This window comes from Pecten maximus, chromosome 10, assembly GCF_902652985.1.
Source record: "Pecten maximus chromosome 10, xPecMax1.1, whole genome shotgun sequence".
Taxonomy (NCBI): Eukaryota; Metazoa; Mollusca; class Bivalvia; order Pectinida; family Pectinidae; genus Pecten; species Pecten maximus.
Genome location: NC_047024.1, coordinates 25,236,177 through 25,256,709, shown reverse-complemented (window position 1 = coordinate 25,256,709; position 20,533 = coordinate 25,236,177). Strand labels below are relative to the sequence as shown.

The following is a 20,533-nucleotide window of genomic DNA, read 5'->3' as shown; positions in this document are numbered from 1 at the left end:
ATCCAGCCTCTGTATCCAGCCTCTATATCTGAGACCAATTTGATTGGACCAGCACAAAATATAGAGTGGATTCATTTCTGGGAACCTTTATATTTTTCATGACGCCTATGAATTCAGTTACCATGGAAAAGTCAGAATGTACACTTTGAAGCTGTTCATTATTCATTGATCAAAACTTATGGTGTAACCTTGGATTTTCTTAAGAGAGAAAAGTGTTCATAGTTTTAAAACTATTTTTTTTTGGTGCCAGTTATTGATAAAGTTATATGAAATTTGATGAAATATTTCTTGGATGTTTATTACATTTCAAGACAAAATCATTGCTATTTATTTGCATGGATGAGTAGAAAAGACCGTAATAGATGTTTAAGTTGGAAATGATGGAGAGCTAGTATTCACATATTGTTATTAAGCATGAGGGATTTAATGGATTTACGTTAAAACTGACCTAAATGAGGACAATATCAGGAGTCTATAGAGATCCATAAATTTGATTATTTGTCTGCAGAATCTTTACATCAGACGAAAAATCACGTCATCATCCGTTACATCCCAATTCAAAAACAACAGATCACAAGATTGTGTGTGGGAGAGTATAGTTAGTCATTTTTATAAAATTCATATTCATAAACAGAATTTTCTGGCGAAAACATGCAAGACTATGCTTCAAACTTCATTGATCATTTCTGGAAACATGACAATGTTTTAATGGCGGAAAAACCTGCCAGGGAAATCAACATTATAAGTTATTGATGTTGTTGCCATGGTGATCTAAAGAACTATTATTAGGATAATTTCTTACGACGAAAAAGCTATCAGATATCCTGCTTAGAATGTATATATAAATAGAAATCATGGAGATTTTGTGCGGTCTGATGAGGATGCAACAGCTCAAAACAGACTCCTCGTCGTCTGTCTGTCATGATACTTGTACAACTTATTCCGCTCTCCAAGACACAGTCACTCTTCAGACATGGAAACAAAGAACAGGTTACCAGTAACCGTGCACATGATTAGCGCAATTTTCGGATTACATGGTGATACGACAGACGACGATAATTACTCAAGCAGCATGTCAAATGCGAGCAACATTTCAATTCTTCCTTCACCAATAAGGATGACTTCAACGGATGAGTATATCTCACAGGAGAGTTTACGATCCATAAAATTTGCATTTGGAATGATTATAATACCAACCCTTTCTTTATTTGGAGCCGTTGGGAACATTTTAAGTTTGGTGGTACTATTTCAACAGCGAATGAGAAGTGCTACCAATTTTGTTTTAGCTGCTCTCTCATTGTCCGATTTCTTGTTTTTAATTCATAGCCTACTTTTCTCTGGGATTAACATCCAAATCTACTTGGATCCATTCCATGGAAAAAATGTTCGGAATATCATGTATCCTGTGTTTGGAGCCTACGGAAGTTTGGTGACGGCTCGGATTACGTCATGGTTGACTGCGTTGCTTAGTGTGGAACGTTTCATAGCTGTTCACTTTCCAATGAAAGCAAGACGGCTTTGTAGTAAGAAACATACACTTATTGGGATATTTCTCATCTACGTTTTCACAATTATCATGTTTTTACCATACGCACTTAAATACAAGGTTATACAGAGGACCAAAATGAACATGACTTACTCCATTTTGCTGAAATCCGATATCGGAGCTAATGTTGATTTCTACGAGACCTACGGAATTCTCATGAACATCTTGTTCCGGTTTTTTCCAATACTTGTGTTGTTCATTCTAAACCCTTTGATAATTTATGTGGTTAAAAAAACATGGACGCGGCGTCAGAGTATGACTTCAAATGTACAAACACGATACAAGCATGGCTCGGGAGAACAGTCACACATTACCATAATGTTGATGATAGTGACGTTTCTGTTTGCTTTCTGTATTTTACCTGGCGCCATAAACAGTACGGCTTCCCATATATGGAGAGAATATTCGAAATTTGGAAAGGCAAGAAATTTAAAAGAATGTATTTCATATATAACTTATTTTTTAGAGACCTTGAATTCCTCTGTGAACTTCTTAATCTACATGGCTCTTAGTAAAAAGTTCTGTGTTACTTACAAGGAAACGTTCTGTTGTCAAAAACCACAGAATCGTTCAATAAGCTGGGGTAGTTATCATTCGAAGGAGAGGACCATGGAAAATCGTAATCCCAGGAAGGCAGCATTGATGAGTGCTAGTACAGATTCTAGATACTATGTTATTGAAAACAAGATAAATATGGAGCCTTTACGATCTCTCTCACAGGGACACTGAGACCGCTGTGACTTACGAATGCGTACAGGTATATACTATTATAACTTTGATGGCAGGTAACATTGGCCTAACAACTGCTAACACTGCCCAGCTCATCATGATATCAAATAAAATAATTTTGTAAAAAATATCATAAAGAATTATTGACTGCAATAAAAATGGTAATTGCAACTAAATGATCTAGTTTTGTGGTATATCTTTTAATTGATAAAATTATTAAGGAAACAGAAATCAGAGAAGAAAATTTTCTCTGAAACTGAAAATACAGTATGCCATAAAATTGATCAAGATTTAAACCTTACTGTCAAGAGACAGGATTTTATACAGAAATGAACTGTAAATGTTACACCCATTGATTAAATTTGACATTTGTGATAAAAAAAGATATAGCAGAGTCAAGTGGGTTTCTGATGAAGATTCTTTAGAGTTTAAACAAAGAATTTGTTGAAAGATTAAAGATTGAATTTCACAGTTGATTTAGATAATGGATGTAGAACTTACATTCATACTCTTACTTTTCAGTAATTGTCATGTCTGATATCCAAATATTGAAATTGTGGTATACAGGAAAAATTATTATGATTTTAACACATTTTCCCATTGTGACCTTGAATGTCAGTCAAGGTCATTCATTTGAACAAACTTGGTAGCCTTCATCTCTGCATGCACTGTCAGAATACCATGACCCTTGGCCTCTTAGTTATTTGGAAGAAATTGTTTAAACATTTTAACATATCTGCAGACCCTTTATCTTGAAAGTAGCTGTTAATATACGGTAAACCTCCGGTTAGTTCGAACAAAATTAAATAAATATTGACGAACCAGTTCGAATTATTCGAAATTATGCTTCAGAAAATAAGCGTGAGTTCGAACTATTCGAGTCAATATCGCCGAAAATCTTGGCAGAGTGAAATCATGAGACACAAACACATCCATCGTAAATCTGATACGTAACAACGGTGGTCTGAACAATGGCACATTTATAAGTTAGTAAAATGATAGTATTTTATTTAATTCAATGTTAATTGATAGTTAAACGTTCTTCATTTCGCGATAATTATGATGGTTATTGCGCGAAGCCGCTCGGTTAATGCGTAGCTACAGTAGGCCCCACGTTTCATTTGTGACACAAAAGTTAAACATTTGTACAGTATAATCTTTGCATGGTTATATTTTTTATCTGAATGAGAAACTATAGCTATATTATTGTAATAAATGGTCTCTTTAATACATCAAAATCAGTCTACATTCTACATAACCTGTTGCATTTACGAAAGCACTAAGTACTGTAAAAATAGGCGATATATGTTGGTAAAATTGGGTCAGAACATCAACATGTCTGCTTTTAAATATGCCCAGTCGTATTATCTACCAAACATAGTTGATACCTGCAAAATTATCCATCACTAATTGGGACACCTGTGGATTGTTTTGACTGGATATGAATGCTCTTCACGTCACTCAGCACGATCGGGCAGCCGATCCTTTCAACTTTACCGCAAGCGAAACATCGCATGGCCTGCTTACCTAGCGTGAGGTCGCAGGTTTTCAGGTAATACCTTGATTGGCAATACTTAAGAGATGTCCAGTCACAATTAAATAATCATAATGCTAAGTTAACACTAGTTATATGTGAAAATACACGGACGATTTCTTAGTTTGCCATACAGCACGAATACAAATATCGCATGTTATTTATACATTGTCGGGGCCTAAATTTGCAATCAGCTGTCTCGTGCGTGGTGTATTTTGGTACTTAGTGTAAAAAAACTGAATTAACGCTAAAATATGTGGCATATATTAAATCACAGACGCATTCTAATGATCACGCATACAATCTAATAACCTAGCGCTAAACGTGCTTGCTGATCAAATTTAAATCTTGGCATTTTTTCTGGGCCGGTCATCGGGGCCGAGTCGTCGCGAGCTTTCAATGGAGTTTACGGGAAAAAAATCTTACTTTACGTTCTTCATTTGACAAGTTCGAACTATCCGAAATGGTGTCAGTTCTAAACAGCCTGAGTTCGAACTATTACCAGCTAAAAAAATATTGTTTTTCTAGAAAAAAATGTGTGTTCGAACTATCCGCGTGTTCGAATTAATCGGAGGTTTACCGTAGGTCAAGGTCATTCATTTTAACAAACTCGGTATGCCTTCATAACAGTTTGCTTTTGCCCCAAATCCAACCTCTTGGTTTTAAGCCTCTTGGTTATTGATAAGTTGTTTAGAGATTTTAATACATTTGTCCCCGATGACCTTCAAAGCACATCGTCATTCATTTTAATAAAATTACTGGCTCCTGATCCCAGCATCATAATGACTCAATATCACTACCCCCAAGGCCCCTTGGTTATTGATAATAAGTTTATATTATAACACATTTGACCGTTTTTTATCTTGAATGATGCTGTAATTAAATCATTGATTTGAACAAACTTCATACTAATTCATCCCAAACTGCTACTGGCCCAATAGTATGACCCTGGGACTCTCAGTTATTGAGAAAAAGGATTTTAAAGGAGAAAATTGATACTGCACAGATGACAGATAGGCAGATGAGGGACACTACATTATGGCATATTAAGCTCATAAGCTCTTGACAGGTGGGCATGAGCTTAAGACTTTGGCACCAGCTATAGTGACTCAGAGACAAAACTAAGAATATTTATACTTTAATATCAAAAATCATCTTGAAAAGGGATGGTGATTTAAGCTAGAAAAAAAAAAAGAAGAAAAATTATAATGAAGTGCATCATAGTAAAAAGTTAAATGTGGAATAATGTTAATCATAATAACAACTGAGCTGTAACTTTCAAGTAAATACCAAAGTGTTATCAGATAAAATGAACAACATATTTGCTTTCCTGAATAAAAGCCTATGTTACAATTTACCGCCAAACTAATCCATATGTATTTTACACTTAATTCACCGATGAATGAGGCAGGTATTTTTTTTATTTTCATCAAGAAAGTTTTGACCGTTTCAAGTTTAAAACAGAGATATTTCACTTGACCTTTGACCCGATATGAAGGTTATGGTGACCTGATTTCACAGATGACCTTCTGAATTTCTGATTGTGATATTTGTGCTGGTATACAAAGTACTGTAAGCTTCATCAAGATATTTTGGAAAGTTTGAAAATATTACTCTCTGGTTAATAATAAGAACCAGTTTCAAGAAATCTCACTTTGAGAGAGACAATGATTAGACTTCAGCCGGTGAAATGTTCTATGTCACTACATAATGTACAATGATGATATTTCAAGGTCGATACATGATGTACAACATTGTTATTTCTTCATCACTACATAATGTATATTTGATATTTCTACGCGAGTACATGTACATAATTATGTACATCGTTGCTATTTCTATGTCACTACATAATTATGTACATCGTTGATATTTCCTGCTGCAAGAAATTTTACTTTCACCACATATATATTCACACTTAAACTGACCAATCACTTAAACTGACCAATCAGAGAGCAGAGATTAATGTGAAAATAACAATGAGCGTTGTGACATCAGAACCTTCTTGTTTTATTATTTCCTTTTAATTATTGTTACAGATGCCTCATTAGCCATAATCGTTCATGTAGTAGGTACGATTGTAATTAGTCCATTCAAGTGGAGGCTTCAGGCCTCTCTCCCAGAGAACATCCATGTTTGTGATACACAGGTTGTAAGAATGATACAAATAGGTTTAGATGTTTCCCCTCTGATGGCTGTTTGTTTTCCCTGTGGGGTTTCCTCCAATATCCGACAGAACTTTAATTAGCAGCATTATGAAAAGCTCTTTTCCTTTACATGTTACATATTACAAATTTACATGTAACACTAAGCGTATGATGTTAACATTATATACAGGGCTATTTTCATTTTCTTTTTTTTTTTATATTTCCATTCTAACATCACAATTTGAGGTGTTTTTCCTTCAAGTGAATTAACACATCCTGACAACAACATTTAATTAAACTAACATAAAAATTGTTGATCATATAAAGAAAAAAGAAATTGTACAAATATCAATAAAAGCATCTATCTGTGTGACTCAGACCTTAACTTTGATGACTGAAACACGTGTCACAGACAAACTGATTCATGTAGGTACTTATCTAGTTTATTACTTACATAAAAACAGTATGTGTAAAGGTTATCAAACTCTCACAACAATATCATAATATACCAAGGTGTAATATCACAACACCATATGATACCTGCACACAAATATATCACTGAACTGGACTGGTCTAATCCATCAAATTCAAGACTAACTTTCCGAAATTCAAGACCTCTTAGTGAAATTTAGGGCATTTTAAAAACATTTTGCTGTTTTGAAGTTTTAAAGCCTTTTCAAGAGTAAACCTTTTTTAAGGTCTTTTCAAGGTCTGTACAGAATTTGAAAATGTGACCTTGGACTCTGACCCAGTGACATTGTCCCTTATTAAGCTGACTCCATGTTTACTTCTGCCCAACTTTAAAGATGACCTGGACCTTTCGTCAAGTGAACTGGAACTTTAGTGAAGTGAATTCCGACCAATTTTGCTTCAAAATGTTCTTCAGTAAAAAGGAAAGATTTGACCTTGACCTTTGGACTGGTTACCTTTACCTTAGGTCTGTTGACTTCTTATTTAATTCCAAACATCTTAGTTCATTAATGTCTTAACAAAATGTTCATCAGTGAAAAAATACAAAATTTGACCTTGACCTTTGGTCCAGTGATCCTGACCTTTACTTAGTTGACTTGTTGTTTAAACCTTACAAACATAAAATGCTTCATAATATAATGCCATAACAAAATGTCCATCAGTGAAAAGATACAAAAATTGACCTTTACATTTTATCAGTTGACTTATATTTAATTCTGAACAACTTTACTTCATAATAATATCATTGACCTTGACCTATGACACAGTGGCCTTCACCTCAGGTCAGTTTATTCAATGCTTACTTCTGACCAACTTTTGTTTCATAATATCATAAAAAATATTCCCTAAGGGAAGAGATACAAAATTTGACCTTTGCCTTTGACCCAGTGACCTTCACCTTTGGTCAGTTGACTGTATGTTTAATTCTGACCAACTCTGCTTCTCATGGAAAAGATAAAAAAGTTGACCTTGACCTTTGTTTCAGTGACCATGACCTTTGGGCAATTTACCCTTTCTGCAATTCCTACCAACTTTGCTTCATAATATAACAAAATGTTCCCCATAATTATCCCATTAACTTCTTGTTGGACATAGCAGTTAGCTTCGCTCATCATTTCTGAGGATCTTGAAAAAGACTTTATTCCAAATTCTTAAGATAAAGAACGAATTAAATCATGTTTTAAAAGCAATACTTTGTAATTGTGGAAATATAATTGTTTTTGCTGTTTTTTTCTGTTGACTGTATTAATATGTTCTTGCTACCAAGTTGACAAGGCTGGGAGCTGGCAATCAACATTGTGCCATGTCTCCCTTGAATTGAAATGTCAATTCTATGTAAGAAGGAAAATGATCTTGTTTTATGAGGAGTCAGTTTCACACATCGTGTAATGGACGGATTGTAGAGAACCATTATTATTATCATAACAACAAAGAACACCTACAGACCTGTTAATGTAACAATTAGTTTTCACCGCACGTGAAATGGATGTGAAATTGATGTTCTTCGACCGACATCCGGTACGTATGAGTTTGTATTCTATAGAATATGGATTCATTTTGTATTCTCTACAGCAGAATAAAAGTGAATTGTAGGCTAAGAGTATGTTAACACTGACTGAAACCAAAGCTGTGTAAAACATCCTCAGGATCAGGGCGGTCATAGAAGACTATTGTACTGTGTATCGTTACTAGGCGGTTTTATTTCCCATTACAGATGAGTCGTTAAAAGGTGATATAAACAACTCTATAATCGCTGGTATAAAACGATATAAATGTTTACAGACTTATAAACTCTGCCTCCCTATCTGTTCATGCTGGTATCTAAACACTGGGACGCAGATCTCCTCATACGACAGGCAGTGTCTCATCAATATTAATGACCCTTCCACACAGCGAGATGTGCATCTCAGATGTTCTAGAACACACTGTGTTATGACCCCCAACCATACACAGGATCACTGTAAACACCATGAAAATATCATTTCTTTTTCACAGACAGTAATGATATTTGTGAAGTCAATGAAATCTAGTGTGACGTACATTCAATTTCATCATAAGGTTTTATTGTAGCCAAATATAAACACTTATAGATATTGCGTAAACAATTATCATACTTCCGGAAATGTGACCCAAATCTTTTGGTAAACATAACAATTAACACAAGGAAAATATCCTTATAGCTCCAGTCTATCTAATGATGTATCATACTTGACAAGGTTCCACCCTATCACAACTAACCAACAAAGCCCTTTGTAAATTTCCCACACTGGTTTAAAGGAACATAAGCATTCAATACAAATTAATTGCATGATAATTTTCATCAATTTTCACATTTTTGTGTTAACACAAGTTCACAACTTTTCACCAATTTTCACTATTTTCCCCCCTTATTGTTGTGAACATTTTAAACCAATTTTCACATTTTCATGAAAGTGAAAATTAATGAATTTTCACAAATTTTCAAAATTGTACTTTTTGTGTAAAATGAAAATTAATGATTTTTTTTTTTACAAACATTCATATTTTTACAAGTTTAAGGTGAGAACACCAATAAATGAATTTTCATCAGCAGTGAGTTGAGCTTTGATAAATAAATTGTATTGATAAATTCTGATTTTTCATGTGTAAAAAGGTATTGCACATAACTCTAAAGTTCTGTTCTGTGGACATGATTATCTAAAAGCAAAGATGACTCATGCTTCCAGTAAACAACCTGAAAAATTGCAAAAAAAACATCCATCTACATTTTGCAAATATTCCTATTCAAATAACTCTATTCAATATTCAAAATATCATGCTAAAGGGGGAAATAAAAAAAAAAAGAAAATAGAAAATGCACATATTAAAATATTGCTCCGTAAATCCTTCTACTTAACTTGAATCACATTCACAAAGATCTTTAAATGTACTTAATAGACAGTAATCATGAATATTCATGAGCTCTGAATACTGATCAGCTGATCAATAGCATACTGCATACATGTGATAGCACATGTGAGACCAGTATCCAATATACCTGCCTTCAAACATTTTAATAAACATTCTTAACATTTTTTTTACTTTGGAGCATAAAGAAACTTCAATCGATTACATATATTAGTGCAAAGACGATTGGTGTGCCCAAAACAGTTGTCATAGAAAACAGTATTTAGAAACTGCATTTATTTTGTATAACGTCCTATTAACAGCCAAGGTCATTCAAGGACGTGCCAGGTTTTGAAGGTGGAGGAAAACGGGAATAACCGGAGAAAAACCATCAACCTACAGTCAGTACAAGGGAATTGCCCCACTTGGGTTTCGAACTCGCAACCCAGAGGTGGAGGGCTAGTAATCAAGTGTCAGGACACCTGTTACTGCGACCAAAATTTAGCAGAAGGCTTTCTGTGTATGATTAGTTCCAAATCATGTATAATTTAAGTCTATCCATCTATCAGAAGCTCTATAATACCATAGCTGAGTGTAAGTACATGCGACATCTTGGTACAGAATTTCTCTCAGTAAATATTTTACGGTATTGTCTTCATATCAGGCTATGCCGTTGACGTCACCGTGCATAGACATATGTGTGCTTAACAGGTGATAACTAGAATTTCTTAATTCTGATACACAAAGTCAAAAAGGAATTGGCAACCTCAAAATATGACTAGAAAAAGATGTACTACGAAAGGTTGTTAGACATTAAAACAGAATATGTTTGAGACTATATATAGAATTCAATGTTACCGATTTTTACCGGTATATATCAATCTCTGAGCTCTTTGAAATTACCTGGTATACTGTAGAATAAAAGTCAACAGATGGTGGATTAGTGAATATAAATAAAGAAACAGCAAACTTATTTAAGTGTAAACTTTATATTTCAAAACAATTGCAAAACATGTTATATCAACTTATGTTAATCAGTCTTGTTGGCACGGATGGAAGCTTAGCAGAGGTCTTACTAATATCAGATAGAGTCATTCTTTTTCGAATATATCCTTTCTGGTACGTGCTGTAGAGAGTTTCAGTGGAAATCGTTTGTTAAGAAAGTCGTGACAAACTATCATTTTGATGCATGGTGTCAAACGTGCGAAAGTCGTCCCAATTTGTTATACTATAGAGCTGTCCATCAAGATATTGGACCAAATCCACTATGGTTACTGACTTTGAAGTTCCCTAAAATGACATGGAAAATCTGTGAACTAATCAAACTTTCCTACAGAGTTGATCTCAAAAATGTGATGTGCAAACTGTGCAATAAAGCTGTTAACAACGACGTTAAGCACTTTCTATTACAATGTCCTGCACTGTTCCAAAGCAGAGACATGTTACTCGAACAAATTGTTAATTGTATAAGTGTTGACAAGTATGTGCAATACGATATGATAGGAGAAGACGAGAAGTGTTCATTCATACTCGGCGGAAGGCACAACATCATCTTGGGTGACGAGGAATGGGACAATTTAATTGTTGCTATTAGTGACAAACTTACTGAGATGTTTTCCGAAATGACCAAACATCTTCAGAAGAGTTCTTGACTTTTTATAATCTGATCAGAACCATGATTATGTACATAAAATAATTCTTTGTTTAAATCGTTACACACAAAATGACATGATAATGTAATCTCTCAAGAGGAAATAAAGAATGTCTGTCTGTCTGTCTGTCTGTCTTGGTACAGAATTTCTCTCAGTAAATATTTTACGGTATTGTCTCCATATCAGGCTATGTTGTTGACGTCACCGTGCATAGACATATGTGTGCTTAACAGGTGATAACTAGAATTTCTTAATTCTGATACACAAAGTCAAAAAGGAATTGGCAACCTCAAAATATGACTAGAAAAAGATGTACTACGAAAGGTTGTTAGACATTAAAACAGAATATGTTTGAGACTATATATAGAATTCAATGTTACCGATTTTTACCGGTATATATCAATCTCTGAGCTCTTTGAAATTACCTGGTATACTGTAGAATAAAAGTCAACAGATGGTGGATTAGTGAATATAAATAAAGAAACAGCAAACTTATTTAAGTGTAAACTTTATATTTCAAAACAATTGCAAAACATGTTATATCAACTTATGTTAATCAGTCTTGTTGGCACGGATGGAAGCTTGGCAGAGGTCTTACTGTGGAAGGAAACCAGATCTAGAGTACCTGGGAAATATCCACGTGGTCGGACAGGTGAACCCACATCAATGCAGGTGTGGTCGGGGAATCGAACCTTTGCCGCCTTGGTGAAAGGCAAGTTTGTTACCATTGTGCACCCAACCACCATGTACAGTTTAGAACACATTTAAAATGATTAAACACTAGGTAATCGTCAAGGTTAACCTTATCCAGTGTATAAACCATGAATACTGGAGGGTAAGACCACTTAGCTAGCTTCGATAACAGCAGGAACCAGCAAGGATGTTTTAATCAAACATCATTGATGGCATGTCAGTCACAGTTGGAGGTGACCTTATCAGAGAGGTCATTGGGCATGGTCATTCATACTTCTTGAAAATGTGACTGACCAGCATGGAGGCATTGACTGAGATGTCATGTCGAGAATGGCCAATGCCAGAGCAGCTTTTGTCATACTTAACAAATTTAAACATTTTGGAAATCCACAGAGCCATGCATAAAAATAAAAATCTTTGATTCCAATAATGTCAAATCAGTTCTTTGCATGACTATGAGACAGAGACTTAAGATAAAGATATTTATTAACAGGACCCCCGAGGCTTAAGATACAGTAATTTATTTACAGGACACCAAAGGCTTAAGATACAGATATTTATTAACAGGACGACTGAGGCTTAAGATACAGATATTCATTTACAGAAGTCTTAAGCATTAGAAACATATAAATATATATAATCGTATTGAACTGCCTATCTATAGTCATTTTATGAAAGACACGACTCTGTAAATGTTGGTCTTATCCCAAGGAACAAATATGTCAACTATGAGTCTTATCCCAAAGAACAAATATACAAAATATGAAAGCTTGTACAGTAACATACAGTGACGAATGTTAAAGCTTTTTAAAAGAAGATCAAAGGTCATGGTCAAGGTCAGCAGGTCCACAAATGTAGCACCAATGGAAAGGTCGTGTCACAAGGAACAAATATGTCAAATTTGAAAACCCTATGTAGTACAGTTAACATACAGCGGTCAAGGTTAAAGCTTTTTGAAAGTAGGTTAAAGGTCATGGTCAAGGTCAGCAGGTCCACAAATGTAGCACCAATGGAAAGGTCGTGTCACAAGGAACAAATATGTCAAATTTGAAAACCCTATGTAGTGCAGTTAACATACAGTGGTCAAGGTTAAAGCTTTTTGAAAGTAGGTTAAAGGTCATGGTCAAGGTCAGCAGGTCCACAAATGTAGTCTCAATCAAAAGGTCGTGTCACAAGGAATACATATGTCAAATACCTAAATTGTATCCCCAATAGTATTGACACAACACTGCTTTATAAAAAAAACTTTAACCTACACTGTATACTGACTACACTGATGCCGGGGTGTAGCTGGCCTTGACTTCATCAGTGCGAGCTAAACATCTGCAGTTTACACCTGAAAAATTCCTTTCCATCAAATTTCTCTACAAAATGTCAGAAAAGGGCCTTATCTTAAATGAGCAAAAATAACATCTGTCAGCAGGCTCAGTATACAACATCAAGAAATCAGCATCAGTCATTCATACAACATTTCTAAATTTCTAAATATCCATTCATAAATCAGTTCTTTGGATCAACAATTGACATCTAGCACATTCCAATACATAAAAGCTTGATTGTCCATGTTTTTACTGTTGATAAGGTCAAGGCTCAGTAGGTATTAGGCCCAGCTACTTGTTAAAATAGCATTTTAAAAATGAGCAGCATGCTTAACAAAAGGCCCATGGGGCCTTACCACTCAATACCAGTCACCTGAGTTCTCTGATATACATACATATTTAAAACAAAAATAGGACTTTATAGCTGTAGATAATTAATAGAATTCACAATTTTGGTAAAACACCTTAAGACCCTTCCATCTATGAACAGTATCCGATTCCATATTGTATGCGTATAATGTTGATTCTCTATGTACATGTATATACAGAGAATGAATAAAACTGATATGAAATCTTGGCATTGTGAAAGAATATTTTTGAAATTTCAGTTGCCCTGCCCAGCAGGCCCATGCGAAGTGTGACCATATACAATACAATTTTGGTTGACCTTTGGTCATTAAAGGTTTCTGCAAAATTTCATTGAAATAGGTTCATGGATTGCTGAGAAGTCAAAAATGTAAATTGATTACGAATGGACTTTGTCTCAATTGACCTCATAATCATGCCTCCAAATATTTTGATGAAAACTACACAGTTTAAATTTTCAAAGGGCTAAATTTGTAACAGTTGACCTAGTTCTTAAGTATTAATTAATAAACTTCGCACAACCACGGCTGTCAATATTATGCAGTTCACATATAAAAGTACCCAGTATATGTAACCCTTGTGTTAACATGCATGCATAATATTCCATGGGTTTTTATTTTTGTTCCATATCTATGACAGCATGTTTAGCAAATTATATCAAAAATCACAATCTATAAAGTTTGCTCCCAATAATACCATATCTACCCCGACACACTTTTTGATGGACTCAGTCTATGTAACTATGTGAGACAATACAGAATAAGTATGCTGTGCTAAAGCAATACATGTCCCCTACTGGCCCCCGCTGAAAATAGTAACAGTGACCTTGACCCAAATACGCTGAAACTAGAACTTGATCTGTAGCTACTCATACTGAAGTTACATACCAACTTTCATCATCATACCTTGAAGCTTGGCTGAGAAAAGTGCAAAAAACTGTGTGGACGGACGGATGGATAGACGGACAGAGGGACCGGAAGGAAACCTATAGTCCACTCGGTTTCACCAGTTGTATATTAATAATAGTATCTTCTTGAAGTACTACACATATGGTGTTTAATTCTTTCCAATTTGTATCGGGATAACAACATCAGACAATATACCGTATTTATCCTCAAATAAGCCCCCCTTCCCTAGCGTTAAAGTTTATTATTTAAGTTTTAGGAGTACTTATTTGTAAACCACTTTTGTGGGCAGGGGCTTGTTTGTGGATAAATATGGTAGTTTTTCATATTCTGAAAACTGTTTTCTAATAAGCCAGGAAGAAAATACATGTGTATGATAATCTGTGAAAAATAATGTACTTACATATTTTGCAAAGAAGGAGCGATTGTCACTCTGGGATCCCCTAGTCTTCTCCATTTCATCCCTTTTCATTTTCTCTATGTAAGTCTGTGTATCGGGTCTGAAAAAATAGTTGGACCATAGTTGAGGAACAGAATGTTTTTATTGTAAACAGCTAACTTTTAATGAGAATACCCTATGTAGCTTTTTACTGTTTTATGCAAATACATTATGGGAAGATATTCAGAAATTTTTGGGTTAAACTTCAAATTTTGTAAATTTGGCTAAAACGTGAAATAATTTCAATTTGGCCTTTCATCAGCCCCAAAAAGCACTCTGTGATTGATTACTCATACTTCTTATTTCATATGTATTCATGAGAAGGGTAATACATCTATTTAATACTGTGTGAACTTTTCCTTGAAAACAAATTTAGAATGCATCCAGTCTTTATTTAATAAGCAAATTAAAAAATCCTTCAGAATATGTCTTTAAGAAAACACCTGTGAAAATAATTACCTCAAAACTGAAGTAATTTCATGTATCAAATATACAAAATCAAGGTATTTTTTCTCCATAAAAAAAAAATCTGTATGAAAGCAACATGTTTTTGTTCCATTATTTATTTTCAATCTAAACAAAAGAAACTGACAGATTACACATAAATACTCACGCTGGGCCTAAAACAGTCTGGGATATGTCGACGGTAGTGTTCCACCGAGTCAAATCGGCATTGTCCACACTACCACCGAGACACTGCGCTGGATGGGTGGATATGGAAAACCCAATTATCTCCCCTGATTGGTCAAAATGGATCCACAAATGGTCGGTCAGCTCAGACTCATAAATTCCACACTGGATAATTGAAAAAAAATCAGATAATATCTGATGGACAGAATAATTCTGGACATGCAGGTAAAATTCAACTCACTTATTTGACATCTTATAATGTTATGCATAGACAAGCCAACTCTCTCATAATACCTGTAAGTAAGTTAATGATATGTTAAAGGTAAGAAGTCATAAAAGCTTTTTTTCTTTTATGATATGTACATAAGATTTCTATTTCATAATGATTTTATTGACAAAACTGGCAGTATATTCACAAATTGTCAAAACATGGGAGCTGATGGCTTTTCAGCTAATCCTTGATGATTATCATTGTTTTACATTAATTAGCTCTGGCCCTTGTATTTGCAAGGGCATGTTTATTTGACATGTCTGGTAGTTTTATCCTTCTGATATGCTATTTGTCTTCAGAAATTGCTATGTGTCAAAGGTCAACAGGTAATATTGAAGGGGTGTAAAACTATTGACTTATTACTGGACATTTACTTCCCAGGTGTAGGAAGTAAGGAGAGGAGGCGGGGAGGTAATACTAACAGCCAATTAGTGGACAATTAGTGCAGGAAGTGAGGAGTAGAGGTGGGGAGGTAATACCAACAGCCTGTTACTGGACACTTATTGCACTAATGTAGGAAATGGGGAGTAGATGGAGGGGAAGTAATTACAACAGCCTGTTTGTGAATACTTACTGCCTGAGTGTAGGAATAGACATAATCTTCCTCTTGGTTTCCGGTTGTCCTCACTTGCATACGCACACGATAGATGTCGTTTGACTTGACCAGGGCCTAAAAAATACACCATTAAAATCATCATCAGAAATCTATTACTCATTGGGATAAATAAAATATGGCTGGTTTATACCGCATACTAGGGGAGACAACTCTTGTTTACTTGGTGCATTACTTACACTTTGCATTTAGTAATTTAATATAATGTTCTTTTAAAATATCTTTGGACAGGATACCTGTGATTTTACACTTACCTTCAGCATCTTCCCCTCGACCAGTGACAGGCTGACAGGCTCTGAGAGGAAGGCGCGGTTATTTTTGACTGACTTCACCACTACAGTACCTCTCTTAGTAAACACAGGTACTTCTTGGTCTGAACAAAAGTATAAATAGAATTTGTTAAGTATTAAAATGATAATATTAACAATTAACATGATGTTTGAACAAGCTATTTAACAGTCAGCACATCTTACATCTTCTATTCTTTTCAAATATGTCCTTGATGATTTTTTTTTTTTTACATTTTTCTCTCAATTATGTAAAACTGTACATCAGCCTTATACACTGTTGTTTACAATTTCACTTTACTGTTGTGAGTAACTGATTAAATAAATATCAACCAAACAAATATTGATTCTAAATGGAAACCAACCATGCACTATTTCTGATTTTTTTTTAAATTCTTTAAATATCATCCTGATATTTTGACAAGATAAACATGGCATAGAAAGATTTGTCAAAAGTAGTTTAAGAGATAAACCAGCATAGCCGTTATGGTTTTCCCAGTGAAAGACTAATAATAAATTATCATACAAAGGCATATGGGGATACACATATATTTTTCTAGGGTATCTTTGGAAATTTCACTTTGCCAAATTCAGAAGATTTTTTATATGCAAATTGTATCGAATTGGGAAAAAATTACACATAAATTTCTATTTTTAAAAGTCTGTAATATTTACCAATTTTATCTAGCGCACAGTATACTTAAATACAGGATGGCACATAATGATTTTTTTGTCTTGATCATGAGTCCCTTTTTTTATCATTCTTTTCATGTAATATTTGCCATAATTCTTATATATGTAAGCTTTACTGTTGCTCTATTTAAAAACTTTTATATGGGTGAATAATTAAAAAAAACATACATAACCACTAAACAGTTCATTTTTCTTCAGAATTTTAAATAATTGTCACAATTGTTCATTTTAAAGCTTGTTCTGGGGAAATATACAGCTTAAACACATTGTGTCTTTCAGCACACTCATTTAAAACATAGGTTTGACTGTTACAATACATTATCAATAGTTCTATTATATCTACAAAATGAAAATTGATATCCTCCCAGCTGATAGATTTTGGTAAAGACTAAGGAAATTTTGAGATAAAGATCATATATGGAAATGTTCTTTTCTTGATAAATTAGGTATACATGTAAAAAAGGAGAGTATAGGTCACCTTATATTACTAGCTTAGGCAAGTGGGATTTACCTTGAGAGCGAAAGGTTGCTAGTTCGAAAGCCCACCACAGGCAGGGTATTTTTCACTATTCCTTCCCATTACATACATATGATGTATATATAACATTGTGGACTTATAGCTGCTTATATTTTCAGGGATTAATTTAGAATTTAGGGGGAACTACCCTTTTTGGACCATAAGGGAAAATCAGTTCTGAAAAGGGGAAATTTAAACATCACAAAGTTTCAGTTTTTTGCTTTAAAAACACATTTTCCATGTAAAAACAGCAAATGGTTAATTAGGAAAGCAAATCTGGAGTATTTGGGAATATCATTGCCATAAAAATGAGGGAAAATACAATATTTCAGTGAATTTAACAGAGGTTTGAGGGGAAAATGGAACAAAATCCTGAGGGGAAACTACCCATAAACGGTAGTAAAAAAACCCTAGATTGATCCCTGATTTTATCAATTCATTTTTAGCTTACCATTATCCAAGCAGTGTTCAACATCAAATGTCCTTTGTCCATCATAGAAATCATCTCCCTACAGAAATAAAAAAGAACAAATAAACTGAGAGTGTCCGGCTCGATTTCATCAGATTAGATATGATCATTGGACACCCTGGGATCAGATCATGCATCACTTGCATTTATTTAATGTATAATACAACATCTGCTCTCCTTTCAATGCAGCCAACTGCCAAATGACCCTAATTAGCTTATAAATAAATTATTATGACTTAGAAGATATGTAAAACTTTACACATTTAGCAGGTAGTTGTATATGGTATAGTAGACAGGAATGTGACTTTTTTTCATTAAATATTGTGAATATAAGAAGAGAACAAATCATTTTTATTCCAATCAGATGAATAATTTAAAATAACAAAAGATTAACAATCTACATACTGGCCCTAAAATGTATGATTTATTCTTTTCTTACTTTACCATATTTAATGAAAAATCACACTACTGTACTGATGAATAATAAAACAATAGTTTGTGTCAGATTAAATATAAATTGGTTTTTTTTTTCCATTTATGTTAAGAATCATAACACAATGTTATAATAGGTAAATCATTTTGAGGAATAATACAGATTTGAGGAAAAATAGCCACAACGTTTAGGAAGTAATTTGTGTTGGGTAAAAAGTAGACATTTAATAGAGAGCGCAGCTCGAACGGGCAAAGCCCGTTCGCGTAGCAGACTTAATGGTAGAGATGTCTCGGAAACCCCCCCTTTTCCCCCAATATACTTAGAGTTCAAAAACTTTCTCAGTAACCGGAAACAGGAAGTCACGACAAGATCCAGTGTTGCGCAAGACTGTATTCAAAGTCACATTCTCAGGAGATAACAAAATATCAACATTTTAAAAATATGCAAATGTTTGACTTCACACTAGTTAGAATTTGTTAATAAAATTTATCTCGAACAATTTCTTAATTTTTTATATTCAAAACGTAACGGTATAATTTTCAACGAAAATATTTCCGGTGTTTTACGAGTGCAGCTCCGGTCCGTTCGAGTTGCATACAAGTTTACCAAATATAGCACAGAAAATAAAGAGGACTTCCGAATTTTTTTGTTGTCGTCTGCTGCTCGTCTGCTGTCCCGTCACCTTGTCATAGCTAGACTTATTCTACGCTTAGTTTTTGTAGTAAGTTATCTAAATCATAATTCTTGTTGATATATACTTTAATATATACTTTATTACAAACCAGTGTATAGATCTGTTGGCAACATGTATTTAAATTCACATGATATTTGAGGCAGTGATACGACCAGTCTGTTTTACATTTCACACCATCGGAAACTGTACTACGTTCCGCATAGATGAAACAAATCACGTGGGATTTACTATTCTAGTAGACTAGATTATGTGTGCTTGTTTCTCGAATTCCATGGGCACCGGGATTGCTGTGCTCTCACATAGGCCATGCCTAAAATTATATTATCTGAATTAGATAGGCTGTCCTGCCCCGATTCAAGAGAGTCCGGAATCCTGTTAACGCATCTACACAATGGATTTATATGGCAATCCATTTTAATATTTATTATCTATTAGCTTATAAAGGTAACAAAAGTTTTGACTTCAGTTAAAAAGAGTATGACTTAAGCTATAAAGATTTGTTTTAAGTTCAGTCAAAATCTTTTTAACTTAAGCTAATCAAAAAACAACTTATTTTTGCATTATGTCTTTATTTAGCTTAAGCTAAAATGATTTCAACTGAAGACAAATAAATGCACATTATTCAACTTAAGCTGAAATCTTTTTAACTTCAGTCAAAATATTATTGACTTAAGTTAAAATCTGTTTAACTTAATTAAAAAAAAAATTAAATCAAGCTACATAGTTACTAAATATTAAAAAAAAACTTGCCATAGATTTACAGTTATAAGGGGTTGTGGGTCTGCCTGGCCACAACAGTACAGTTCATGACTTTTGAAACGTGTATACATATATAATATAGGGACTTTTAAAAGATCTTCATTCTTCTCACGTCATTATTCCGTATGCGTACAAACCCTTAAGGATGGAAAAAGCAAAGGACGGTCTTACAAGATGTGCTTAACCAACCAGAGAACAGTGCGAAATGTATTGAACATCTGCCTCAGCCTCATCAGGACCCTCTGACAAGATCTGAATCCTTGGATATAGTGACAGGTGCTTTCTACGTCGAAATAGACTGATCTAGTTAAGTTGGAAGCATGAACATCTGTCACATAGGCTAAAACACGAATAACTTCTCTCACTCACCAAGACTCCAAAAGATCCGATTATACAAACAAAAATCGCCAGATGTGGTAGCACGGTCACAATCTTCATGGGCGCAGCCATGTTGCATCGACTGAAATAAGGCTGAAAGTGGTGGTCCAATCAAACGCTCTG

At 34.3% G+C, this 20,533-nt stretch overlaps 2 protein-coding genes across 2 annotated transcripts in view; one reads left to right on the top strand and one right to left on the bottom strand.

Moving 5' to 3' along the window:
* The window catches only part of LOC117336881 (ER membrane protein complex subunit 10-like), a 53,648-nt gene extending 33,128 nt beyond the window's left edge, over positions 1-20,520 (bottom strand). The window contains exons 1-6 of the mRNA XM_033897615.1: positions 20,402-20,520; positions 18,129-18,186; positions 16,435-16,553; positions 16,142-16,237; positions 15,280-15,461; positions 14,631-14,727 (exon numbers count right to left, since the gene is read on the bottom strand). Coding sequence (XP_033753506.1) covers positions 14,631-14,727; positions 15,280-15,461; positions 16,142-16,237; positions 16,435-16,553; positions 18,129-18,186; positions 20,402-20,482 — 633 coding nt within the window. The 5' untranslated portion in view covers positions 20,483-20,520. The remainder of the gene's footprint in view (positions 1-14,630; positions 14,728-15,279; positions 15,462-16,141; positions 16,238-16,434; positions 16,554-18,128; positions 18,187-20,401) is intronic.
* On the top strand, positions 118-2,451 carry LOC117336878 (allatostatin-A receptor-like). Its single transcript, XM_033897613.1, has one exon. It carries the CDS (start codon positions 974-976, stop codon positions 2,273-2,275), a length of 1,302 nt encoding a protein of 433 aa, XP_033753504.1. The 5' UTR covers positions 118-973; the 3' UTR covers positions 2,276-2,451.
* Positions 20,521-20,533: the final 13 nt, after the last annotated feature.

What these genes read in the sequence shown, in the direction of transcription:
- LOC117336878 (XM_033897613.1), top strand. Translation starts at nt 974, where the DNA reads ATGGAAACAAAGAACAGGTTACCAGTAACCGTGCACATGATTAGCGCA.